This window comes from Macaca nemestrina, chromosome 8 (genome assembly GCF_043159975.1).
Source record: "Macaca nemestrina isolate mMacNem1 chromosome 8, mMacNem.hap1, whole genome shotgun sequence".
NCBI classification, from domain to species: domain Eukaryota; kingdom Metazoa; phylum Chordata; class Mammalia; order Primates; family Cercopithecidae; genus Macaca; species Macaca nemestrina.
The window spans coordinates 50,349,051-50,376,929 of NC_092132.1; the positions used below are offsets into that span (position 1 = coordinate 50,349,051).

General features: G+C 40.8%; 1 protein-coding gene and 1 long non-coding RNA gene across 10 annotated transcripts in view; one reads left to right on the plus strand and one right to left on the minus strand.

Annotated features, from left to right (window-relative positions):
- The window catches only part of LOC105476118 (NADH:ubiquinone oxidoreductase complex assembly factor 6), a 107,002-nt gene that overhangs the window by 77,882 nt on the left and 1,241 nt on the right, over positions 1-27,879 (minus strand). For 6 of the 9 annotated variants that reach the window (XM_024791020.2, XM_071067990.1, XM_024791022.2 and 3 more), the window contains exons 2-8: positions 26,138-26,596; positions 20,444-20,543; positions 16,963-17,085; positions 10,446-10,502; positions 6,397-6,499; positions 4,942-5,075; positions 3,195-3,296 (exon numbers count right to left, since the gene is read on the minus strand). In XM_024791020.2, the coding sequence (XP_024646788.1) occupies positions 3,195-3,296; positions 4,942-5,075; positions 6,397-6,499; positions 10,446-10,502; positions 16,963-17,085; positions 20,444-20,543; positions 26,138-26,334 (816 nt within the window). In that variant the 5' untranslated portion in view covers positions 26,335-26,596. Of the gene's footprint in view, positions 1-3,194; positions 3,297-4,941; positions 5,076-6,396; positions 6,500-10,445; positions 10,503-16,962; positions 17,086-20,439; positions 20,544-26,137; positions 27,063-27,879 lie in introns of those variants that run through there. The other 3 variants (XM_024791023.2, XM_024791024.2, XM_024791019.2) reach the window with 2 other exon arrangements.
- LOC105476116 (uncharacterized) overlaps positions 9,800-27,879 on the plus strand; it is a 29,226-nt gene continuing 11,146 nt past the window's right edge. Inside the window, exons 1-2 of the long non-coding RNA XR_011606871.1 lie at positions 9,800-9,923; positions 10,029-10,127. This is a non-coding gene — a long non-coding RNA (uncharacterized lncRNA). The remainder of the gene's footprint in view (positions 9,924-10,028; positions 10,128-27,879) is intronic.

Consider the following 27,879-nt stretch of genomic DNA (forward strand, 5'->3'; position numbering starts at 1 on the left):
CATCATTTCATTTTTATCTTCTTTAATTCCCTGATAGGTCGTTTCAACAATTCATCCAGGAATTCAAAGGCCTCCACATCTTGACTCTAACCTCGTCCATCTAACCTAACTCCCTATCACTCTGGGCTACGAACACCTGGTCACTCAGGCTGATGCCCATCATCCTGTATTCGCCAAGCCCACTCTTGTCTCCATGTCTTCATTTATATTTTCCCTAACACCAGGAAGAGCCCTCTACTTCCTGACTCACTTCTTAACCCATTACACTCCAGTTTGACCCCCAGCCATTCTCTAAAATTACTCGATGATCATCCATGATTTACTAATCACCATATCTATCTTTTCTCTTTAATCTCTCTGCAGCATATAAAACTCTGATATTCCCCTTTCTTAAATCTTCTCCCTTGATTTTCAAGACACTGGCTCTCAGTTCTATTTCTCTGAACATTCTTTCCTTCCTCTTCTTCCTAATAAATGGCCTTTCTCCTTCACCTTGTAAACAGAGGTAGGCCTCGGGGTTCTGTCCCTGGTCCTCTGTACATTCTTTTTCAGCAACACCATCCAAACTTGGAGCTTTAATTATAAGCCTTTTATGTGGATGACTCTCAAATATATCATCTTTAGTCCTGACTTCCTTTAAAAGTCACAGTCCTGCATTCTTCAATAGCCCATCTCTCTCTAATCCCCTCAAATTCAATTATGTCCAGCAGCTAGTCCAAAGTCTAATGATCCACACCAAACATAGCATTAGTTTCTGCTGTCATTGTAGCTTTTGAATGGCACCATCAAAGTGCCATACTTGAATTCTTCATGCAACCTTCAACTTTCCCTCTATCTGATCTTGCCACAATCCAATTAGTTATCAAGCCTAGTTGATTCTACTTGTTATGTGTGGGCACATATGTATACATATATATATAAATGTACATACACATACATAAACATCTACTGTCTCTAAATCATACTCTTTCTCTCTCTCCTAAGTCTCCTAACTGATCACCCAACTTCTAAACTCTCTTGTGTCAAACACTGCTAGCAGGGTTTCCTACTCCGCAACACTAATATCACTGCTTTATTTGATGATGATGATGAAAACTAACATATTTCATGTACAATATGCCGCACTACGTTATAAACTCTTCATATATGTTAACTCATTTATCCAAATAACCCTGTAAGCTGGGTGCTAAAATGATCCTCTACTACAGATGAGGAAACTGAAGCACAAAGAGGTTAAGATTACATGATTAGTAAATGGCAGAATTAGGATTTAAAGTCAGGCTTCTGGTTCCAGAGTTTGCACTCTCATCCACAATACTCTAATGTCTCTCAAAAGCCTCTAAAACTCCATAATCTTTCTTCAATCCGCCATTCCAAACCTATCTTCCAGGACCACATTTCACATAACCTATACACCAGTGGTGTTCAAACCTGGCTGTTTAATTAGAAATTTAGAAATTTTAATTCCTGGCCCCATCCCAGATTTACTACCCCAATCTCCAGGGAGTGATGCCTGGGAATCGGTATTTCTCAGGTGCCTTATGTGTCCATTGACTGGGACTGCTCAGGTTCCACACAAAGCTTTCCTGCCTTTCATGATTCTGCAGTGTGCTCAGATCTTACCCAAAACTCTGCTAGTTAGTCCTAAGTAATTTCTCATCTAAAGTTCCATGTATTTTATCTATACCTCTGTCAGGGCTGAGAACTGTCTTAGATATTCATGAAATCATGAAATTAAAAAGAAGCTGAAGATAGTCTTTGCCCTCAAAGAGCTTACAATCTGATTACTTACATATTTAATATTTCACAAATATTTACTGAGTGCTCATAATGTACCAGGTACTTTAGATGCTGAAGAATATACAATAGAATCAAACAAAGTCACTTACATTCCAATGAAGTGGGAGGCAATAAGCAAACTTTTAATGTCAGGTAGTGAAAAGCGCTAAGCCAGGTAAGGAGACTGAGGGTGATGGAAAAGGAAGATGTTATTTTAGGTAAGACGGCCAGGGAAGACTTTTCTGATAGGGTGACATTTGAGCACTAACTGGAGTGGAGGTGGGGTACAGGGGAAGAAGCAGGAAAAACAGCAAGTGCAAAAGCCCTGTGGTATGCAGGTACGTGTCCAACTCTAGAATCTACTGAAGCCTAAGAAAAAAAAAAAAAAGGTTCACAAGAAGTACTGGGAAAAATTAGCATTATGGGAGCTAAGGAAATAGAAAGTTTCCACCAAGTCTTCAAGAGCCACTGAAATCAAGAAACACTTCAAGGAGAACCAGAAAGGAACAACACCATGGAGATGAATGACAGACAATTTCAAGAAAGAGGAGCACAGTCAACAGTGTCAAATTCCAAACAAAAGTCCTGGAAAAGTTTGAGAGATGAAGAACTAACTCTTAGGGAACAACTAAAGTGACAGGCAGGAGAAATCAGGAACCAGTCCAGGAGCCAAGTCCGAGAATCAATGGAAGAAAAGTCAGAAAGTGACACAGAGAAAAAGAAGTCTATGGTGTCAAAAAAAAGAAGAAAAGTTCACAAAAACAAATTGTAAGTGACCATTGAATTTGGCAATAAGGAGAGTTGCCAAACTTGCGATTGTTTATTAGAATGGGCAGGATAGGAACCAAATCACAGCATGATGGGCAGTGCCAAGGTGGAAAGGGCCTGAGGTAACAGTGAATGCGGACCACTTCCTTCCAACAGTTCACCTAGGAGAGAAAAATACCAACAGAAGGATCTACAGGCTGCCTGTAAATTCAGAAGGCAGCAGCAACAAACCAGAAGATAAAAGAGGCCACCTATCAGAGAAGCAAACTGAAAACACCAGCTGGGAGTGGCTGAGGGTGCAGCCCCTGGGAGCGGGAGGAGAGGCTTCGGCCTTGGGAGGCAGAAAGACACCTTGTCTTCCAAGAGAGAAGTGGATGGAGCACAGAGGAGCCCACATGAGAAAGCTTGGGCTTGATTTACTCAGTAAAGAACGCATTCATATGCTGTGAGGTGGGGGAAGGGACTTTTTTAAGTGAGAAAAGTTTACAACAGACTCTGAGATAAATCTACTGGGAAACCAATGAAAACTGGAATAAAGACGGCCAAGTTAGGAATACCATAACCATGTTCTAAGAATAGCCACATCTAGATATGATTATTCCCTAAATGATTTGGCAAAAAAAGAAAAAAAAAAAAAGCCGACTTACATGCTTTAGGTGCAAATGTGCCTGACTGGCAATGTCATATATTACATCTCTCACGTTTTTATCTCGGTTCCTCCGTAGAAAGTCCTCTTGTGAAACACCATGCTGTGTGGGGAAATATACATTATATTAGGAATCTAAAAGCACTTCCTTCCAACAGTTCACCTAGGAAAGAAAAATTATGCCGGGCGCGGTGGCTCAAGCCTGTAATCCCAGCACTTTGGGAGGCCGAGGCGGGCGGATCACAAGGTCAGGAGATCGAGACCACAGTGAAACCCCGTCTCTACTAAAAATACAAAAAATTAGCTGGGCGCGGTGGCGGGCGCCTGTAGTCCTAGCTACTCAGGAGGCTGAGGCAGGAGAATGGCGTGAACCCAGGAGGTGGAGCTTGCAGTGAGCCGAGATCGCGCCACTGCACTCCAGCCTGGGCAACAGCGTGAGACTCCGTCTCAAAAAAAAAAAAAAAAAAAAAAAAAAAAAAAAAAAAAAAAAGAAAAATTAAATTGACAATTAAAACTAACTTAGCACAAGAGAACACATGACAGAACAGTACGTACAGTTTAATGCCTGTTTTGTCTTTAAAAATGTGTGTGTGCATGTGCGTGTGTGTGCATGTGTGGAGAGAGAGAAAAAAACAAGAATGAGAGAGTGACACTTGGAACATGCAACAAGATTTTTTGTTTTTTGAGACAGGGTCTTAATCTGTCACCCAGGCTGGAGTGCAGTGGTACAATCATGGCTCATTATAGCCTCAACCTCCCAGGCTCAAGGGATTCTCCCACCTTAGCCACCTGAATAGCTGGGACTACAGGTGTGCACCAACACATCCAGCTAATTTTTGTATTTTTGGTAGAGATGGGGTTTCCCTATATTGCCCAGGCTGGTCTCAACCTCCTGGACTCAAGCGAGTCTCCCAAAGTGCTGGGATTACAGGCATCAGTCACTGCGCCTGGCCACAACAAGATGTTAATTAACAAGTTGTAGGTAAAACGAAAATATACAAGCAAGAAAACAAACATACAAAAAGTTTGAAAGAACAGATAATAATGAATCTCATATAGAAAACAAAGTTCTCGCCAGGTGCAGTGGCTCATGCCTGTAATCCCAGCACTTTGGGAGACCGAGGCGGGCGAATCACAAGGTCAGAAGATCAAGACCATCCTGGCTAACACGGTGAAACCCCGTCCCCACTAAAAATGCAAAAAATTAGCTGGGTGTGGTAGCATGTGCCTGTAGTCCCAGCTACTTGAGCGGCTGAGGCAGAAGAATCACTTGAACCCAGGAGGCGGAGGTTGCAGTGAGCTGAGATCACGCCACTGAACTCCAGCCTGGGCGACAGAGCAAGACCCTGTTTCAAAAAAAAAAAAAAAAAGAAAGAAAACAAAGGTCTCATAAACAGATATTTAAAATGGATTACTTACTCCAATAAAATTAAATAAGGAACAGGCTAAGGTGAACACTAGGAATAATTACTGCAGTTGCTTGGAAGGGAGGAAGGCATCAACATGAAGCTATACCAAAAGAGGTTCTCTAGACCTTCCTACTCAAAGCTCCTCTAGAGACCTAAAATGCCTGATGGACACAATTCTGACTTGATAACTCTGGGATAAAAAGAGGAAGAGCATTTTTAGTAAGCAATAAGCATTTCTTTCAAAGCAATTACTTGAATAGACTAAGCAAAAAAGCAAAAGATAACTTCCTTCCCCATATTCCTGAGGTAAATATTCAAAGGTACAAATTACAACCTTACCAGCATACAGATATCCATGGGAAGGAACACCTTTCTTCTGCTCCCATGATATGGTGTTGCTCTCAAGCAAGTGACAATGCCTTGCGCTTTTCCAATATGACTTGCAGCATGATCTGCATGAACGTCCTTTATACCTACGATTTCAGAAATTATACAGGGCTGCTCTATTCTAAGTGCATAATAAATCAATAGAAATAGCACAGAGAAATCAGCTAAACATGTAAAAATAGACATATATCCTATGTTTTATATCTGAAAAAAACAGGATTTATGAGTGAAAAACTGGGCACAAAAACAAGTTGACCATTTACCACTAGCAGATATCTAAATCTCAATCTCAACTTTTAAACGAGAGTTTTCCTCAGACTACAGCACACTAAGAACACATTTAGAATTTTAATCAGCTATCATGGAAAAACTTTACAAGTCTTCCATTTCTTCTCCTCTGTGCAATTTCCATATGACCTCATTTTAAGAATATGCTTAACAAACATTCTGCTCTTTGCTCCCTCCTTTCATTGTGACGGTAAACATGTCACCAGAGCTGTGGGCCAGAACAGGCCTGGGAGATGCAATGGGGACTTGTATTATTCTTTTAGGGAGGTATAAAGATATGTATTACCTTCTTCAAATGAGATGGTATTGTCCTTGGCCCAAATAATTTCCTCATTTCAATAAGACCTCACTAACTGGCAACAAAGTCAGAGGAGAAATCCTACCATCAAAATTTTGTTTTTAAAAAAGCAGAGAAAGAAAAATCTCAAAAACTTTTATAAATGCAGTTTTAGGCCGGGCACGGTGGCTCATGCCTGTAATCCCAGCACTTTGGGAGGCTGAGGCAGGCAGATCATGAGGTCAAGAGATCGATACCATTCTGGCCTTGTCTATACTAAAAGTACAAAATTTAGCTGGGTGTGGTGGCACGCACCTGTAGTCCCAGCTACTCGGGAGGCTGATGCAGGAGAATCACTTGAATCTGGGAGGCGGAAGTTGCAGTGAGCCGAGATTACGCCACTGCACTCCAGCCTGGGGACAGAGCGAGACTACGTCTCAAAATAAAATAAAATAAAATGTGTTTTACTTCTTCTACTTTTCTTTTTCCATGGATAAGTATTATTAACAGGAAAGGAAGAATCAGGTTATAGGCCTTCCAAACTGTAGGAGATGCTATAGTAAAAAAGTAAAGCCACCTGCAATTACCAGAGTATTAATTTCAACATTCCCATGAGGAAAGTAGCTGTGTGAGAGCCTGAGTCTTGGATTACTCTGCATTACAAAGAAAGAGATATAAATTCCTCTTCTTGCTAACAACCACCACCACAAAAACTGTTCCTTTACAGATAGTACAAAGGAAGACTTCAGTGCTAAACTGGTGAGACTGCCAAATTATGAAAACGTGAAATCTCAAAGGTATTTTACTGGAAAAAAGAAGTATGAAACAGAAAAACAACTTACCCAATATTTCCAGTGTTAAGTAAAGAAGAGAGCTCTGTGTGTTTTCAGCATAATTTTCCAATTCCTTGATATTACGATATGCTTTATCATCTAGATTTTTTTCCTACATCAAATAAAATGCAAATAAAGTCTGTTGAACTGTATTTTATAAAGAAAAGGTGCTTTTTTTTTGCCCCAAAGAACTGAATAATAATGAATAAAAATATTTAGTATATGTTATTTAGTACAGAATAAAACACTACAATATTAAAGTTCTACATATTCAATACTTTCAAATCCACCACCTCAAAATAAGACATCAGGAATAATATCAATGTACAAATCACCATGGACATGGCATTGTTTTTTAATTTCATCTGAAGCCCAAGTTATCAAAATAAACTGACTTTACTGAGCTCTTATGTAAGCACTTTAGACATTATCTTCTTAACCCGAACAATCCCCCCACCAAGAGATAAGGAATTCATACTTTCCCCATTTTACAAATGAAGAAACTGAGGCATGGATCCAAGGACACACAGTTAATAAATAAATAAATGGTGGGGACAGGAACCCACATATGTGACTCGTGAATCTACACAGTCAATGAGGAAAAGGTACCTAGAAAAAGAAAACAGAAACCAGTGCCTACCCCATCCCCCAAAAAGAAACCATGCTCAATAAAATAACAGGGTTGATCCCTAAATACACTATATGCAAGAAACAGAAAAATGAGAATCTAATAGCAAGAACACTTAGCCACTTTTATAATAATACATTTACGAAGATTATTATTAGGGCAAAATATTATCCCCTATTTCACCCTCTTTAAAATCAGAAGAAACTAACACCAGCATCAAATGCCACATGCAGGGTTTTAAAAAAAAGAGGCCGGGCGGGGTGGCTCATGCCTGTAATCCCAGTACTTTGGGAGGCCAAGGTGGGCAGATCACCTGAGGTCAGGAGTTCAAGACCAGCCTGGCCAACATGGTAAAACCCTGTCTCTACCAAAAATACAAAAGAAGTCAGCTGGGCATTGTGGCGGGTGCCTGTAATCCCAGCTACTCGGGAAGCTGAGGCAGGAGAATCTCTTGAACCTGGGAGGCAGAGGTTGCAGGGAGCCGAGATCATGCCATTGCACTCCAGCCTGGGCAACAAGAGTGAGACTCCATCTCCAAAAAAAAAAAAAGAAAGAAAGAAAGAAAGGAAAAAGAAAAGAAAATGACACCAGCAATGATTCCAAAAAAAAAAATGCATCCTTTATGGTTTGCTAAATTCAGACATAACTAACATACCATAAAATTTATCCCTTCAAATAATACAATTCAGTGGTTTTTAGTATGTACACAAAGTTGTGCGGCTATCACTATTATCTAATTCCAGAATATTTTAATGACCCCCAAAAGAAAACTTGCATCCATTAAGCAGACACTTCCCATTTCCCCCTCCCCTCAGCCCTGGCAAACCACTAATCTACTTTTTGTCTTCATGGATTTGTCTATTCTGGGCACTTCATAAAAATGGAATTGTATAATATGTAGCTTTTTGTGCCTGGCTTCTTTTAATTAGCATAATGTTTTCTTCATCTACTGGTACTTCATTTTTTTTAGTTGAATAAATTATTAATAATATTCTATTGTATGGATATACAATATTTTGTTTAACAACTAATTAACAGACTATGAGTTCTTTCTACTTTTGGGCTATCATGAATAATGTTGCCACAAACATTCATATACAAGTTCTGGGTGGACGTATGTTTTCATTTCTCTTGGGTATAAATCTAGGGATAGAATTTCTGGCTCTATGGTAACTCCTATGTTCAACTCTTTGAAGAAAAAGTAGGCAAACTATTTTTCCAAAGCAGCTGCACCATTTCACATTCCCGCCAGCAATGTATGAAAGGTTTTAACATCTCCCTGTTCTCACCAATATTTGTTAACGTGCATCTTTTTTTATCACAGCCATCCCAACAGCTGTGAAGTGATGTTTCTTTGTTTTAATAAGCATTTCTCTAATGAAAAGATGTGAAACACCTTTTCAGAAGCTTATTGGTCATTTGTATACCTTATTTGTAGAAATGTCTACTCAAAGTCTTTCCCCATTTTTAAATTGAGATTTTTTTATTATTGAGTTGTAAGTTTCTTGCATATTTTAGATCATTGTCCCTTATCAGATATATAACTGGCAAATATTTTTTTCTTTTAGTACAATTTATCTATTTTTTCTTTTCTTGCTTGTGCCTTTGGTATCACATCTAAAAAACCATTGCCTAGCTAGGTGCAGTGGCTCACACCTGCAATCCCAGCACTTTGGGAGGCTGAGGCGGGTAGATCACAAGGTCAGGAGATCAAGACCATTCTGGCCAACATGGTGAAACCCTATCTCTACTAAAACACACACACAAAGCTGAGTAGTAGTCCCAGCTACTCAGAAGGCTGAGGCAGGGGAATTGCTTGAACCCAGGAGGTGGAGATTGCAGTGAGCCGAGATGGTATCACTGCACTCCAGCCTGGCAACAGAGCGAAACTCCATCTCAAAAAAAAAAAAGAAAAAAAAAAGAAACTACTGCCTAACCTACAAATCACTAAGATTTACACCTATGCTTTCCCCTAAGAGTTTCAGTTTTAGCTCTTACATCTAGGTCTTTTAATCTAGTTTGAGTTCATTTTTGTATATGGTGTGAGGCAGGGGTCAAAACTTATTATTTTGCAAGAGGTATCCAATTGTCCCAGCATCATTTGTTGCAAAGACTGTTCTTTCCCAAGTGAAATGTCTTGACACCCTTGTCACTCAACTGACTATAAATATATGGGTTTATATCTGGACTCTCATTTCTATTCCATTGATCTATATGTCTACCCTATATCAGTAACACACAATTTGATTACTGTAGCTTTGTAGTTAAGTTCTGAAATCAGGAAATGTGAGCCCTCTAACTTTGTTCTTCTTTGTTAAGATTATTCTGGCTATTCTGGGTCCCTTGCATTTCCATATGAATTTTAGGACCAGTTTGTCAATTTCTGCAAAAAAGAAAGCTGGAATTTTGATAAAGATTGCACTGAATCTATAGATCAATGTTTGCTCACAGTTCTTTACTTTTAAATATCCCCCCTTCAAAAGCCAAGTGTTATTTTTCATTAAACTAAAACAGTGTCTCTGTCTTGGGTTCTCTAATTTTCTTTACCTTGTAAAAACAGAAAAGATGACACCTGAAAATAGGTCTTCTTAGCTAATATCTCTTTTTGGCTTCTTCTGATTATTAATACAGCCTATAGCTAGCAAACTGTATCTAAATAAACTAAGTAAACTTACATTTCCATGACAACAGCATGTAATTAATATCAGGCCAAGGGGAACACTGACCTAACAATGCATCAGAAAGGTCACACATGTTAGGCCATGTCACACAGCAATTCACTGACTTGGCTGGACCTAGAACTAAGTTCTAAGAATTTAGTACAGGATTCCATTCACTGGAACTGTCAGACTTTCTTTATGCCCTCTACTATTTAGACACAGATCCAAGTACTAGGGTATACATAAAGGTATGTGCATGACTAGTCAAGTATCTGATGATATTAAGGAATAATTAGTAATTTTTAAGGTATGATAATCATATTATGGTTATTTTTTGTCTTTATCTTTTTAAGATACATATGCATTTATAAATCAGATGATAAGATGTCTGGGATTTTCTTTAACATGTCACCAGATATTCTACACATGCAGAGTATTCTCTCTACTTTTATGTAAGTATGAAAATTTCCTTTTAAAAACAAAATTGTGGAGTGTGGTTGTGCATACGCATGCCTCTGCCTGGGTGCCTGTCTCAATGTGAGGGTATGGGGGGTTGATGTGAGTAGCATGCAAGGGTAAAGTATGAATAAAATGACATGGTTCTCTAAAATTTTCCATCCTCTAAAATATTAATATACAATCAAAATATTTACTTCCTGAAGAATTAGCTTAAGAATTAAACAGGAAGAAAGAAAGAAAGAAAAAAATAAAATAAAACAAAATAATTAAACAGGAAGAAAAAGCTTAAAACTTGAACAATTTCGACTTACTCTTTCATCAATGATTTTCATAAGCCATCTTTTAGTCAGATTATGTCTTTTAACAGCCTAAAAGACAAAGAGTATTATAAGTTTTCAGAAAGTACTAGAAATGACTTCTGTAGAACTGAATAAAATAAACAAACCAAATACAAAACTAGGTAAGGAAACATTTGTAATAACTCATCACCAGATAGACAGCTATGTTAAAGAAATATCAAGGAAAAAGAAAACGTCCCTAGAAAATATTTCAAAACATTTACAAGATTATATTTCTAATATTTTTCTACTAACTTGTCTTTTTTTCCTATACTGCTAATAATTTAACAATTCCACTTTCAAACAAAAACAAAACAAGAATTATGCATCAAATACTGAACTTCTCTATTATGTGATATACCCCGACATTTTATTTTATTTTTTAATTTTTTTTTTTTTTGAGACGGAGTCTCGCTCTGCCGCCCAGGCTGGAGTGCAGTGGCCGGATCTCAGCTCACTGCAAGCTCCGCCTCCCGGGTTTACGCCATTCTCCTGCCTCAGCCTCCCGAGTAGCTGGGACTACAGGCGCCCGCCACCTCGCCCGGCTAGTTTTTTGTATTTTTTAGTAGAGACGGGGTTTCACCATGTTAGCCAGGATGGTCTCGATCTCCCGACCTCGTGATCCGCCCGTCTCGGCCTCCCAAAGTGCTGGGATTACAGGCTTGAGCCACCGCGCCCGGCCTCGACATTTTATTTTTTTAATTGTAGAGACAGGGTCTCACTATGTTGCTGGTCTTGAACTCCCGGGTTCAAATTATCCTCCCGCCTCAGCCTCCCAAAGTGTTGGGATTATAGGCATGAGCCACTGTGCCTAGCCACCCTGACTTCTATGCTTACTCATTACACGCAAATTTTTTTCCACAGGGTAAAGATTCTATTTAGCAAAAGTAACCACTCCTCCAAAAACACAGTAACTAAAACTCCAACAAAAATAATCCACATGGTAAATTGTTACCTTAGCAAGTAAAGACACTCCAGTAGGAAAGAGCTCACCTAGTGCTCAGACACTTGTCTCTACTACAATTCTCCTAAAAGGAATCAGGGCTCTCGAGAAATGGGTGATTCCAAAGGTGAGGCAAGGGAGAGATTCAAGAGGATCCTAGAGTATCTTACTGTGTCAGAAAATAAGAAAGTGCTCCAAAAAATGATGGAAGCATGTCACAAGGACATAGCAGCCACTGTGAACGAGTTCCCCGTCCAAAGCTGATTTGAACACCCAAATCAGTACATGAGTGAATTATAAACTGTAAAAAACAAGAAATCATGTGTCGACACCAATAATTAATAAACAAATAAATAAAGGAAAATAAGAGCTCATTCTTATAGCAGAATGCTAAGTGCCAACTGGTAAATGTGGACCAAGCGCTGAGGTTGAGAAGTTATCATTTTGCAACCACAAGAGTAAAGACTGAATCAGACAAGAAAATTAATGGCTACTAAGTTTAGGGAGAAATTCTGATGAGGAGGAGGATATTTACAGTCTTAAAGTCTCTCCTCAAAAACTGTTGATTACTGCAAGTGGAATTACAGTGGGAAAACCAGGCAAAATTGTGACTAAGTAATAAAAATTAACAACGCCATAAAGGACAGGTGGACGAAGTGTGCCCCTACATGTGATACTCTGAGAAGGACGTACCACCTATGAAGTATGCTGCCAGCTAAGAATCCATAACTTCAATCTAATCATGACAAAACATCAGACAAATCAAAAATTAGTGTTCTATTTTAAAAAGATGAGGTGGGGGGATACTCTTCAAAAATATCAGTGTCACAAAAGGCTAAAAAAAAGGCCGTGGAAATGTTTCAGATTAAAAGAAACTACAGAGACATGACAGTTAAGTACTTGACCCAAGATCAGATCCTCCACTGGAAGGGAAAATGATATTGTGGACATTATTAGGTCATCTGACAAAATTGGAATATGAATGGAAAATTAAATAAAATTGTTCTATCAAATTTAAATTTACTAAAGCCAGTAACTGTTCTGGCCACGCACAGTGACTCACGCCTATAATCCCAACACTTTGGGAGGCCAAGGCAGGAGGATCACTTGAGTTCAGGAGTTCAAGACCAGCCTGGGCAACATAGCAACCTCATCTCTACAAAACATTTAAAAATTAGCTGAGCATGCTGGTATGTGCTTGTAGTTCCAGCTACTCAGGAGGTTGAAGGAGGAGGATAAAGCCCAGGAATTCAAGGTTGCAGTGAGCTATGATCACCCCACTGCACTCCAGCCTGGGCAACACAGCGAGATCCTATCTCTAGGAAAAAAAATAGAAATTAAAAAAATAACTGTCCTTATTATATGTATCATTATTCTTAGAAAATATTAGGCCAGGCGCAGTGGCTAATACCTGTAATACCAGCACTTTGGGAGGACAAGGTGGGAGGATAGTTTGAGCTCAGGAGTTTGAGACCAGCCTGGGCAACACGGTGAAACCCCTTTTATTTATTTATTTATTTTTTGGGATGGAGTCTTGCTCTGTCGCCAGACTGGAGTGCAATGGCACGATCTCAGCTCACTGCAACCTCCACCTCCCCAGTTCAAGCAATTCTTCTGCCTTAGCCTCCCAAGTAGCTGGGACTACAGGTGTACACCACTACGCCCAGCTAATTTTTGTTTTTTGTTTTTTTTTTTGAGACGTAGTCTCGCTCTGTCCCCCTGGCTGGAGTGCAGTGGCGCGATCTTGGCTCACTGCAAGCTCCGCCTCCCGGGTTCCTGCCATTCTCCTGCCTCAGCCTTCCAAGTAGCTGGGACCACAGGTGCCTACCACCGCGCCCGGCTAATTTTTTGTATTTTTAGTAGAGACGGGGTTTCACCATGTTGGCCTGGATGGTCTCAATCTCTTGACCTCATGATCCACCCGCCTTGGCCTCCCAAAGTGCTGGGATTACAGGTGTGAGCCACCGCATGTGGCCATGAAACCCCATTTCTACAACAACAACAAAAAATTAGCCAGGCATGGTGGCGGGTGCCTGTAGTCCCAGCTACTTGGAAGGCTGAGATAGGAGGATGGCTTGAGCCCAGCAGGTGAAAGTTGCAGTGAGCTGAGATCACAACACTCCACTCCAGCCTGGGCAACAGAGCGACACCCTGTCTCAAAAAAACACAAAAAATAGGCCAGGTACGTAGCTTACACCTGTAATCCCAGCACTTTGGGAGGCCGAGGTAGGCGGATCATGAAGTCAAGGGATTGAGAGCATCCTGGTCAACCCCCGTCTCTACTAAAAATACAAAAATTAGCTGGGAGTTGTGGCACACACTTGTAATCCCAGCTACTCAGGAGGCTGAGGCAGGAGAATTGCTTGAACCCAGGAAGCAGAGGTTGCAGTGAGCTGAGATCACACCACTGCATTCCAGTCTGGTGACAGAGCAAAGCTCCATCTCAAACAAGAAAAAAAGAAATTATTTACCGAGGCCAGGCATGGTAAAGACTGAATCAGACAATTCGCTCACGCTTGTAATCCCAGCACTTTGGGAGGCCAAGGTGAGTGGATCACTTTAGCTCAGGAGTTCAAAACCAGCCTCGGCAACAAAGTGAGATCTCATCTGTACTAAAAATTCAAAAAAACATCAGCTGGGTGTGGTAGCATGTGTCTGTAGCCCCAGCTACTCAGGCCTGGGAGATCAAAGCTACAGTGAGCCAAGACTGTGCCACTGTATTTCAGCCTGGGCGACAGAGTGAGACCCTGTCTCAAAAAAAAAAAAAAAAAAGAAAAAAAAGAAAATATTCACCAAATTGTTTAGGTTAGGATTATGATGTATATAACTTACAATCAAATAAAATTTATCACAAAAAAATTATGAATGTGAATACACATATAGGGGAATAGGAGAAGGAGGAGGAACGAGAAACTGCATATGTGAGTGAGGAAAAATGATTAAACAAATGGGATAAAATATTAACAATAAGTGGGCCAGGCACAGTGGCTCACACCTGTAATCTCAACACTTTGAGAGGCCAAGGTGGGAGGATGGCCGGAGCCCAGGAGGCCAGGAGAGGCAACATAGTGAGACCTCATCTCTAGAAAAAAATTATTTAAATTAGCCAGGTGTGGAGGCACATGCCTGTGGTCCCAGCTACTCAGGAGGCTGAGGCAAGAGGATCGCCTGAGCCCAGGAAGTTGAGGCTGCAGTGAGCCATGTTTGCACCACTGCACTCCAGACTGCTGAATCTGGGTAAAGGATATGGAGGTGTTTGTCCTGCTTTGAATTTCATAACTTTCTGAAAGTTTGGAATAATTTCCAAGTAAGTTTTTAAAATGTTTTTTTTCTGCCATGTCAACATTAAGCATAACATATTTTCACAATAAATAAATATAGTAGTGAAACATAAAATCTAGGGACATGCTACACTTCAACTAAGACTCCCAGATGTCACTGATACTAAATGTAAAGGCCAGCATGCTCATCAATATGTATTACATGACAAAGGTGTATGTATGGAGAACAGAGCCCACTTTGCCTGGCAGGAATCTAACAGAAGCTAAAAGGGTTACATGGCATTAGTTCCTAAGCGTTCTCGGCACTACTACTACTACATGGCAGGACTCTCCCCATAGGCCCCTCTTCCAAATCCCAGGAATCAGCCAATCAGTCATTACGGATTCCTGCTCTTGTTTTATTTTACACTTGTCTGGGCTGATGGGCATGTTTGATTTTGTAGACCTTCAAGCACCATTCCTAGCATGTAAAAGTACTCAATAAATATTTAATAAATGAAAACGCCAAACTCCTATTTACTCAAGGCTGATGCTATAATGGCTGTAGATTCTTGATTATAAAATACAGCTCTGATTCTGAAGGAAATCAGAGACTAAGGTAAAAAAGCAAATACTTTAAAGAAGTTAGAAATCTGCTGAATGAAGTTTGAACTCTGGAAACTGAAGCCAAATAGAATAAAGACCTTGGTTACAAACATAAATTCAAACTGCAGCTAAAATTCATACACAGAGAAATGGGGAACCCATGTAGAATGGATAAGAAATTATAAATACTCAACTATCTTGTACCCTAAAAATAACAATGAAACAGTGCAACAGAAAAGTGCTCTCTGGATAACACATTGTCATTGTTCCATCTATTTAATCTCAAGAACCCAACACTTCAAATACCCAATATGCCCCATATGCTCCAGCAGGATGGGGAAGGATAGAGAACATGCAACAAGGACAACTGCACTGAACAAGACCTGCATCTTTCAGATATTCACATTTAGCATCAACACTGGTCACATCAGAAAGCCAGCCAACATTAACCATCAAAATTCAAGCACCTATTAAAATTGGACAATTTACCAACCCTAAATTGGCACACATGTAAACATTTTGTAATTCAGATGTATCTTCTGGTTTTTTAAGAGAAGCCAAGGAAAGATAAATTTGCATCAAAGGACTCTCTAATCTTCCACATATTTCCTGACAAAGGCTAGAACCTTTTATGCAAGTCTTAACATAAACCTCGACCTCCACTATACTCCGGTTTACATGTAAAATAATAAATAGAAAGGGTTTCTGGATTTTAGGATAACTTTTTAGTGAGTCACCTAGGTTGAGCTTCTTGAAGTGGGATGAACAGAGGTAAAGAACTAATCTAATACTCACAGCTTCCCATCCACTTTTTCTTCTCAATCCCTAGTTGTGGGGGTCTGGCTTTCCATCTTTACTGGGGCTCTGTGAAGTCAATCTGGGGCCCAGAAACTGGGCCTGCCTCTGCTGGTGCGCAGATCTGAGAAGAGGTGTACCACTGTCAGGTCTGTGGGTGGCTCCTGTTACAGAAACCCCCTTTTGGCAATCATTGCATTACAACAGGGACACAGATTGGAGATGAAAGGTACCTAATTCCCTTCCTCCTCTCATAGTTTAGAATATTTCTAAGCCATGTGTGGCTGCTTATGAGTGAGGGATCCATACAGCTGCTTTATTATAAAACCATTTACGACATAAATTTAGCTATACAAATAATACTCTAGCCCATAGGTTTCCATTCTCTAACACCTAAAACTCAACAATGGATAGGTAATTCTATCAAACTAGACAAGGCAAGTTTTAGATTTGTATCTGGACAACACTGAGAGTAAGTCTCCCATCACAAAAGATTAACACGTGTTCTACAGCCCAGAACCTGGATTAAAACACTGGTATAAGGAGCTGCTGTTAGGCAGAGAGAACAGAAAATTTTACTTGCTATTGCATCAAAATGTGCAGGATTTAAATTCTGCAGGCAAATATGGAAATGTGGAAAATACAAGTTATAATATAGAGACTAATTCTTCCTTTTTCCTTTAATAAACGAATACACAAAAGACCTTTGTAAATTATTAGTGGGTGATTTTAAATTTCTGTGCCAAAACTATAACAGCTCTGAATACATAAGCCTAAGAATATTTTCAGAATAGATTCCACTATAATCACCAGTACCCAAATTGTATCCATCAAAAAGTAGACTCGAATAATATTCTTACAAATCAAAAGTAGTAATTTTTTTTACCTTCCATAGTTCAATGGCCACAGGCTGTTGTGGTGGTTTGTCACAGTATATATCTTCCACAGTTTTTTTCCAAAACTGTATTCGCATCAGTCCAATAGTTTTCTCAGAGACTGAGTCTTTAACCTACAAATAGGGTTTTAAAACTTTAGCAAATGCATTCTACTGTCTAAAAAATCAGTATATTTGAGGGAATTTTTTGAGTTAATATAACTGTTCTATATTATGACTATGGTGGCAAATACATGACTACATTTTTTAAAACCTATAGAAGACAACGAAGAGAGAATTTTACTGCATGTACTTTCAAATAAATTCATTTATTCATTCTTTAATCTTTTTTTTAAAAAAGAAGATTATTAGATTGTCTCCCTCACTCACTACTAAGAATGGCCTTCTGGCCAGACGCAGTGACTCACATCTATAAACCCTACACTTTGGGAGGCCGAGGTGGGTGGATCACCTGAGGTCAGGAGTTCAAGACCAACCTGGCCAAAATGATGAAACCCTGTCTCTACTAAAAATACAAAAAATTAGCCGGGCGTGGTAGTGGGTGCCTGTAATCCCAACCACTCAGGAGGCTGAGGCAGGAGAATCGCTTGAACCCGGGAGGCAGAGGTTGCAGTGAGCCAAGATCACACCACTGCACTCCAGCCTTGGCGACAAGAGCAAAATTCCGTCCAAAAAAAAAAAAAAAAAAGAATGGCCTTCTTAGGTTGAGGCAAGAATCACCAACACAAGCTAAATCTAGGAGGTAAATTTGGATGAGGAATATGGTCTTAAAAGGTCTCCTCACAGGCTGCTTATTAGTAGCAAGGGAAAAAGGATTAACATCTTGACTCAGTGACTAAAATTAACATTACTGCTGGGAGTCAGATAGATATTTCATGCCTCCTTGTGACTCTAAAGAGGACACAGACCACTTACGTAACATTACTCTAGGAATCCGTAAGTTTAATATGATCCTGATGAAAAATAAACCCCAAATGAGAACCATTTTAATTCTTAAAAGGAGCAATATTATTTAAAATATGTCAATGTCACAAAACGCAAAGAAAGGCTATGGAAATGTTCCAGAATAAAGGAGGCTAAAGAGACAGAAAACCAAATGTAATACGTGATCCTAGATTAGATCCCATAGAGAAGGGGAAAAAAATGCCATAAAGGACCTTACTGGGTCAATTGACAAAACTGGAAACCAGATGGTAAATCAAATAAAAGTATTGCATCAATGTTAAGTTTATTTTCTCGTAAGTGACCTGTGGTTATGTAAGAGATTATCCTTATTCTTATGAGATACACACTCAAGTTTATAGGGATAAGGGTCATGGTATAGTCAAGTTACTCTAAAATGATTCATAAAAAGAGAAATGTACATATACACATATGTGGATACAATGATAATGCAAATGGGACAAAATATTCACAACAGGGTCTGAGTATTGTTTGTACTACTCTTACTTTTCCATATGTGAAATTACTTCCAAATACTCTGGTGGTGGGTGGGTTTCTTAGCAATGTTTAGTGTTCAGATCCCAGTGGCATACAGTACAGCAGCAAGAGTAATCCTTTCAAAATATAACCAAGAGGTGATGGCTCTCTGCTCAGAACCCTCCAGTGGCTTCCCATCTCACTCAGTCAAAGTGATTTTAATGGTGTCTCCAAGACCTTACCTTTCTGACCCAGGTGCCCCTAACTGAATCTCCTCCCACGCACCCCGCCCTGCTCTGCTGGACCACCTGCCTTCTTCTGTTCTTTGAGCAGGCACACTTGCACGAGACTGCACTTGCTGTTCCTTCTGCCTAGAAAACTCTCTGTCCACATATCTGTACAGCTCACTCCCTCACCTCCTTCAAATCTCTGCTCCAATGCCACCTTGCCTGTGAGGTTTCTCCTAACCATCCTACATAAAACAGGAACCCCTGGTGTACCCAGCCTTCACAGCCTCCTTATCCTGCTTTATTTTTCTCCATCTGACACGTTACACAATGATTTATTTGTTCATTGAGTGCAGACCCTGTTTCATGTCATGTGCATATAGCATTGAATACAGTCTATATAAAGTGCCTGCATTCAGTCAACACTTGTTGAATGAGTGAATAAACAAGACTCTGTGTGCAAAGAAGTAGCAAGATGTACAAAGTGTATAAAGAAGTACAAAGTGACAGAATTCAGAAGGACCTCTGGGGGTTTATTAAAAATAAAATTGTATTGACTGGGTGCAGTGGCTTATGCCTGTAATCCCAGCCAGCACTTTGGGAGGCTGAGGCAGGAGAATCACTTGAGGCCAAGAATTTGAGACCAGCCTGGACAAAATAGCAAGACTCTGTCTCTAAAAAAAAAAAAAAAAAAACAAAAAAAAAACTGTTTTTAATTAGCCAGGTATAGTGGCACATCTACAGTTCCAGCTACTTGGTAGGCTGAGGTGGGAGGATCGCTTAAAGCCCAGGAGTTCAAGGTTACAATAAGCTGTGATCATGCCACTGCACTCCAGCCTGGGTGACCTGTCTGTAAAATTAAAAATTAAAAAATTAAATTTTAATCATTTAAAAAGGATAATAAAGACCAAGGTGGGAACTATTTATGGCTAAACGGTGACTGATTTAACATGCTGATGTACAGTTTACACTTGAAAAAGCATGAGGTGAAAAATCATAACCCATGACTTCCAGGGAGATACCAGAGGAAAAAAGAGCCAGTCTATTAGACTTTCTGCAGACTCATAGTTGTGAATCTCAGTTGTGCCTCGGTGCCATATTCACATCCTTTTATTTGTTCCTTGTTCATTTCCTACTATATTCCCTGAGAATCTGTGTCAAAATTTGCTACTCTCTTTAAGACTCTGAACCCTCTCCTGCTCCCTCACTCCCAATATCTGACCTCTCAATTTATGACTAAGAAGATTAAGGCTGTTTCAGTTTTCACTCTCTCATCTCCATCCACCATTTCAATTTATTTTGTATTTGCACATACTCTTTCCATTCTAAAGAAGAAAAAAGGATCTCTCCTTCCTTTGGAATTCTTAGACAAAAGTGAATTAATATGATCTAAGGTCCTGGTTTGCTACAATTGCTTTCATTCCCTACTCACATTAAAGCTAAAACCTCAATTTAAAAAGTGCTTTGAAAAACTGCTATATACATGTAAATTATGCAATTGTTGGAAAGAATAAGCAGTAATTCTCTGACTAACCTATTTAATTAACAGACAAATGTGCAACGTTAATGGCACAGTTTTATAATATCCTCAGGAAGAGAAATAAAAAATTCCAGAATGGCATTTATAGAACCATTAAGTTCATTAGATAGTTTTATTTTTGGTATTGAATTATTAAGCCTAAACAGTTAGCAGGGAAAAGAAATCACTAGCAGAGACCTTAAACACATCTAACATATAAATTACAACTATATTTCTTTATTGTTCAGCATTAAACACATTATATCACCATTTTCCAATTAATATTTTAAGGTATCTTAATACCAGCCTGAGCCAGTTCCACATTAAAAGCCCTCAGTGCAAAAACAGAGCTTCGGGATTCTGCAGGGAGCAGCAGGGAGCATAAATAACCTTCATAATCCCGTTTCCTGTAACAGACAGAAAAAAAAGACAGTTACTCTTCACTTTCCAAGTTGCACATAAAAATACTGACCAAAATTAACTGAAAACAAAAAGGCTTCAGGTTGGGCGCAGTGGTTCGTGCCTGCAATCCCAGCACTTTGGGAGGCCAAGGCGGGCGGATCACTTGAAGCCAGGAGTTCAAGGCTAGCCTGGTGAAACCTCATCTCTACTGAAAATACAAAAATTAGTTGGGCATGGTGGCATGTGCCTCTAATCCCAGCTACTTGAGAGGCTGAGGCCCGAGAACTGCTTGAGCCCAGGAGGCAGAGGTTGCAGTGAGCCCAGATTGTACCACTGTACTCCAGCCTGGGTGACAGAGCAAGACTCTATCTCAAAAAAACAACAACAATGTGAGGCTTCAGTTCAGAAAGGGCCTGACATGTCTTATTTTTTATATCTGTTCCTTAAAAATTATGAAAAATGTACCCCAATGCCACCTAATCTCTATTAATTTACTTTGACTTATGTAGTACTTATAATTTTAACAGTTTCAGAATCACTTTTGTTTTAGTAAGAATTCAAATGAGCTTCAAAAGTACAAATCAAGTTAAAATAGTTCCAGCAAATATTGGGGTGAATGTATGGTTTTTAAGACACATAGATACATAGAAAGGCAGAGATAAGACATAGAAATTCATGGAGGACTGTGTGCACACATACGTTTCCTTGCAACACCTGCTGAAAGAGCCTAGAAATAACAATACCCCCAGCCTCCACCCCATATTTCCAGTATTGGTGAACACACCTAGCACCCAGATCTTGGTTTCTGAAACCATTCTCCACTGAAAGAAACTAGGGCTCTGATATTTGGATATTTGTCTCCTCCAAATCTCATATTGAAATGTGACCCCCACAACGTTAGAGGTGGGGCCTAGTGGGAGGTATTTGGGTTACAGGGGTGGATCCCTTGTGAATGGCTTGGTGCCATCCCCTTGGGGATAAGTGAGTTCTCTATTAGTTCATGCTAGAGCTGGTTGTTTAAAAGAGCCTGGCACCTCCTCCCTTCTCTCTTTTGCTTCCTCTCTTGCCATGTGATACGCCTGCTCCCCTTCATCTTCTGCCGCAAGTAAAAGCTTCCTGAGGCCTCGCCAGAAGCTGAGCAGACACTGTGCATGCTTCTTGTACAGCCTGCAGAACCATGAGTCAAAGAAACCTCTTTTCTTTATAAATTACCAAGTCTCAGATATTCCTTTATAGTAATGCAAAACAGACTAACACAGGCGCCTGGAAGGAATGACTGACTTCATTCCTAGGGCAGGGAAAATACAAGGTAAGTCTGAAACATCTTCTTGAGCAATAAGTAAAGAAATGTTTAAAGAATGGAGGAAACTTCTCAAAAGAACACAGAAACTGGCTTAACAGAGCTCTCACTGGCCAAGTCCAGAGCAATTTCAGGATCAAAAAATAATGATAGGGCCAGGCATGGTGGCTCATGCCCATAATCTAGCACTGTGGGAGGCAGAGCAGGGAGGATGCCTTGAGGCCAGGAGTTCAAGACCAGCTTGGACAACATAGTGAGACGCTGTCTTTACAAAACACTTAAAAAATAAAAAAATTAGCTAGGCATGGTGGCATGGGCCTATGGTCCTAGCTACTTAGGAAGCTGAGGTGGGAGGATTACTTGAGCCCAGGAGTTCAAGGTTACAATGAGCTATGATCATGCCACTGCACTCCAGTCTACAGGAGATTCTGTCTCTAAAATAAATAAATAAATAAATAATAGTAACAATTTGAAACAGGACTCTATGAGCCTGTACCAATAAAAATTAATAAATAGGAAGAGAAGGAAAAACCTGACAACCAATACAATGACTACTATTAAATTTAGAAGACATGATGGAATTTTTAAAAATCACCATTTGATAACTATCATGGTATTAACTGATTCAGATAAAAATCATCAATAAATGCCCGAAAATATTAAAGGGGTAAAAGTTTGATGGAAACAGAATATTTACATAGTACTGAAGTATCTCTCCACAAAGTGTGCATTTCTTGCTTATAATTAACATTTTTAATTAAGTTTACAAAAAAAAAAATCTGGAAGTCACCTTTGCAACCACAGGTTAATATCATAGTAATAGGACAAATCAATGTCATGTGCTTCCTGATACGATATGGAGAGAAAAGCTGAGTGTCCCTTCTGTGATATTCCTGCCGAAAATGCATGTCATGAGAAAATATTAAAAACCCAAATCAAAGGAGATTTCTACAAAGGAACTGGCCTATTCTCTTCAAAAAAAATATCAAGCTCATGAAAGCTAAGACTTAAAGAACTGTTCCAGATTGGAGAAGACGAGAGAGATATAACTAAATGGAGCACATGATTTTGGATGTATGAAAAACCTAATAAGATAACCAGCAAAACTTGAATGGGGCCTGTGGATTAAATGGTAATATTGGATCAATATTAATTTCCTGATTTTGATGGCTGTACGGTGATTCTACGGGACAGCATCCTTGTACTTATGATATATAGACCAAAGTATTAAGGGCAGATAACGGAGTATCATGTCTGCATCTTATCCTGAAATGTTTCAGAGTGTTAAAAATGAGGGAATCTGCTAAAGAGTATATTGGATCTCTGTGTACTATTTCTGTAATTTTTATGTAAATTTACAATTACTTCAAAATAGACCTTACCATATTCACTCCAGGAAAGATGACTTAAATATAAGGTACTTACCAGACTACTTACCTACTTTAACACACTGGAACCTTCTTACAAAACAATATTTAATATGAGTCTAACCTGGGTCTCACCCCATAGAGTTTAGGTACTAAAATTCACATTGTTTCCACTTTTCAACTGGTTCACATTTTGTCAGGTTCCTAACAGAGAACTTAAACTGCTTCTAGTCATTCCCTTGACAATCTCCCCCAATTGCCACACAAACCAAAAGAAGAGGTCACAAACGGTAACCTTGCTATCTCAAGAGTACTACTAAAAAGATCTCACCCTAAGCAGTTTCACCTACAAAATGGTTCCCCAAAAGTTTCTAAGGACAGCGAAGGCAAAGCAGCTCTATAATTGACATTTTAAAATTGTATTTTAACATAAAAAGTCTCTGAATTTCAGAAGTGGTTTAAAACACTTGAAGTTGGCCGGGCGCGGTGGCTCAAGCCTGTAATCCCAGCACTTTGGGAGGCCAAGACGGGCGGATCACGAGGTCAGGAGATCGAGACCATCCCGGCTAACACGGTGAAACCTGTCTCTACTAAAAAAGTACAAAAAACTAGCCAGGCGAGGTGGCAGGTGCCTGTAGTCCCAGCTACTCGGGAGGCTGAGGCAGGAGAATGGCTTAAACCTGGGAGGCGGAGCTTGCAGTGAGCTGAGATCCGGCCACTGCACGCCAGCCTGGGCAACAGAGTGAGACTCCATCTCAAAAAATAAAATAAAATAAAACACTTGAAGTTAACATGAAACAGTGAGAAAAACACTGAATGGGAATCAAACTACAATCTTAACTTCCATCACCAACTGATTATTAATAGAAATGACACCAATGGCTCCTATTTCCCAATTTCTAAATGAAGCTTATTAACCTATCAAAGTTATCTCCTAAAAATAAGCAGTATGTGAAGTACTTCAAGCTTCTTAGAGGGAAATGAAAAATGAAATGAAGATATAATAGAACTGTAGCAACATTTGGAAAATAAATCTTCCACACAGCTAAGGATTTGCCCTATTAACAAGTTTATTTTTTAATTTTGAATGGAAATTTTTCTAAACAATATTACCTCCTTCAACACATTAAACAGGATATACTGATTAGCCATTTCTTCATCACTTAGATCATTGTTATAAATATGAATTATTGAACTATGGATATACAAGGATGTCCTAAGCATCTAACCAAGATCCAGTTACCTGAGAGCTATCCCAGACAATGAGAAATGCCATATTATGGATGTATATATAAGAGCTTTATGTGGCAATAGGGCCAATAACCTCTCATTCATTCTAACATTTATGCAGTGCCTACTATGTGCCAGGCACTGTTCCAGACACTGAAGATGGGTACTGACTTGAATTTAGTTAAGAGAGACAGATGTATGAGAAACAAGCACATGGGGTATTAGGATTGTTGTGCATTAGTACCATGGACCTGTGCCCCTGAGGCACAAAGGAAGTGATTCTCTGGTGAGACTGCAGTAAAGAACATTACTGCACTTCAGCTCCACCAGTAGTACCTCCTCACCTTCTCACTACAGCCTGAGGCTCTGCGTTTATCCTCCTCAAAGTCAAAGTCAGAGAAGCCTATGTAAATTAGGCTTGAGATTTTCCCAAGAAAATCTTGTTTTGACACTGTCCTCCAGGCTAGAGTGCAGTGGAGTGATCTTGGCTCACTGCAACCTCCACCTCCCAGGCTGAAGCGATCCTCCCAGGTCAGCCTCTGGAGAAGCTGGGACCACAAGCGCGGGACACAAGGCCCAGCTAATTTTTGTATTTTTTTGTAGGGATGGGGGTTCACCATGTTGGCCAGCCTGGTCTCAGACAGCTAGGCTCAAGCAATCCGCCTATCTCAGCCCCTAAAGCGCGGAGATTACAGGCGTGAGCCACTGCGGCTGGCCCACAATTTTTAAAAAGTGATTATAAACAAAACACTCAAATGCATGTATTTTGTTGTGTTATGCTACTTTTCTCTAAAATGGAATTTTTTAAAAAAAGGTTTTATTTGCATAATCAACTTCAAGGTAGTTCAGTTATTCGAGTACTTTTGATAAGTCCTTGAGACCAAGTACTTCGAGACCTTACCCCACTCTTTCAAATGAGATGCAGAAGGGCATCGGGGCTTAAGCCACTGGTGTCAGCAGTCAGGCCTAGATTCCCAGGGGCCCCTGCCGCATGAACCAGGTGACCTGATTTATCCAACCCACCTCCACAAATGATTAAGGAGCGACACCCAAGTGCCAGGCCTTCCTAGCGCGCCGCCCAACAAACAAAACACTTCAGGGTTCTGACTTTATGAGGCTATTCTTGTGAACCTCTGGCAAATTATCTACTCACTATAAAAACCCCGCTTCCTTGTATGTTAAATGAGATAATAATGACTTCCACTCACTGTGCCCTTACTATATGCCAGGCATTGTTCTAAATTCTTTATTACTCACAACCTTAAATGATAGGTCTACATTTGTCCGTCGCAACTTGTAACGAAGACTAATTACTCGTAATCTACTTTGCATAATGCCAGGCACACAGAACTCAAAGTTGGCTACTGTTGTCATTAAAATTAATAGACGTTCTGTGAATTAAAAAGGTTATTCATGCAAAAACGCTGAATTCGGTTAAAATTAAGGTTCGGATAAGGCGACAAGCGTGGGCAGTCGAAAGAATTTTGCCATAATTTTGTGACCCATGTGAATGTTCCTGTGGGCTCGCTGCCTCCGCACACCCACACGCGGCGCCCACTAGAACGCACACCCAGAAAGGCACGAGGAAGGCGCCGGTCCGCTCTCTCAAACGTCAGGTCGAACGCGAGGCGCAGCTGCTCCCACCGCAGGACCCCGCTTCCCGACCACCCCCGCCCTCCCCGGGAAGGTCGCGTTCGCTCACCGCAGCAGCTCCAGGCAGTAGTGGTCAGTGCCCCAGGTGCCCGGTCCGCTGGCCGCAGCCACGCTCCGCCCAGACACCTCCGGCCCGGGCAGCCGCCGCACGCGCGCGTACAGACCCAGAGGCGGCCGGCGGCAGCACAAGCCGGGGATGCCAAGCCGCAACGGTCCCCAGGCAGAGCCTTGCACGGAGGCCGCCATGACGCCGGCACTGCGTGCCCTTCGACCTCACGCAGTCGGCGCGCAGCTACGCCCCCGCCACACCTCCAGCTCCTTTGAGTCGCTGGAAGGCCGCCTCCGGACGCCGCTTGAAGAAGAGCCAGGTGTCGCTGTGGTCCTCTGCATCTGGGCCGCCGCTGCGACTCTTTGGCCCTCGTTCCAGGAAAGACCCGCCCAAGTCCGTCCGACCCCTCCTGGACTCTTCTCCTTCCCCGACGTGTATCCACAAGCGACCTCAGAGCACCTACAAGAAGGGATGGGTGCTGCTGGTGAAAGAAGTAGCTGTCAGAATCACACCCCACCTCCCCTAAACCCTAAATCCACCATGAGGACAGAACACCTTGCATCGTTTCTCAACAGCTGTGCCCTTGGCACTTTGGGCGCAATAGCGCTGTCCCGCTCGTTGCTGAAAGTTTGCCATACGTGAATGCCCAGGCTTGGTGACCACCAAACGCCCACACGCCCCCAAAGTCCTCTGGAAATGTCGCCCTGTTTGGGAACTATTGGCCACCTAACACCTCCAGGAGAAAAGCACACACATCTCTGAGAGAAGCCACACAGTAGGCCATTATCAACCACTACCTATAGCTCACCTGTTTGCTGACTTTTTTCTCCCACTATCCTCTGGGTTCCATATGGGCAGAGCCATTATTTTGTTTCCTGCTTTATCCCCAATGGCTGTCACTTGAAAATTGTGGAAGCTGAAGTGCCTCAGTTCACATAAATAGTAAGTAGTCAGGTAAGATCCAAACATTCCAAATATCTGTGTTATTCCACAGTCTTATTTGGACAGGGAAGGGAAGTGAGGAAGGCCGTAGACCAGAGCTTGCTTTTCTGGGGCTCCAAGGTCCAGCATGGAACTCCAAGGAGTCAAACTTCTCAACGTAAACCTGACCTTTCAGGTCCTTAGGAAGATGTATTTATCAAGGCAGGAAAACAGAGCTTTTGACAGTTTACTAGCTTGATTTATAACTTTTTTTTCTTTTTTTTTTGAGACAGAGTCTCACCCTCTCCAGGCTGGAGTGCAGTGGCGAGATCTCGGCTCACTGCAACTTCCACCTCCCGGGTTCATGCGATTCTCCCGCCTTAGCCTCCAGAGTAGCTGGGACTACAGGCACACGCCACCACATCCAGCTAATTTTTGTATTTTTAGTAGAGATGAGGTTTCACCATGTTGGCCAGGATGGTCTCGATCTCCTGAGCTCGTGATCCACCCACCTCAGCCTCCCATAGCGGTGGGATTAACTTTGAATATTTGTTCGCATGGTATGTTGGCCTCCTTTGGTACTCTTACCTTCAGGCCCCTCAAATATTACAGGTGGGTCTAGCTGCTACCAACTAGCTGATCCCAGCCAGCAGTTGCCTACACTTGAATCCCAGTGACACCTCTTGCCTCCAGATTTGCCTAGACTTTTCTTGCTGTGGCCAGACTGGTTCTTTCTAAAATGTCCATCTGATCATGGCGTTTCCCTACTTGGCAGCATTTACTGTGTACGTATTCAGTCCCTCCATGATGTAGCCTCAGTT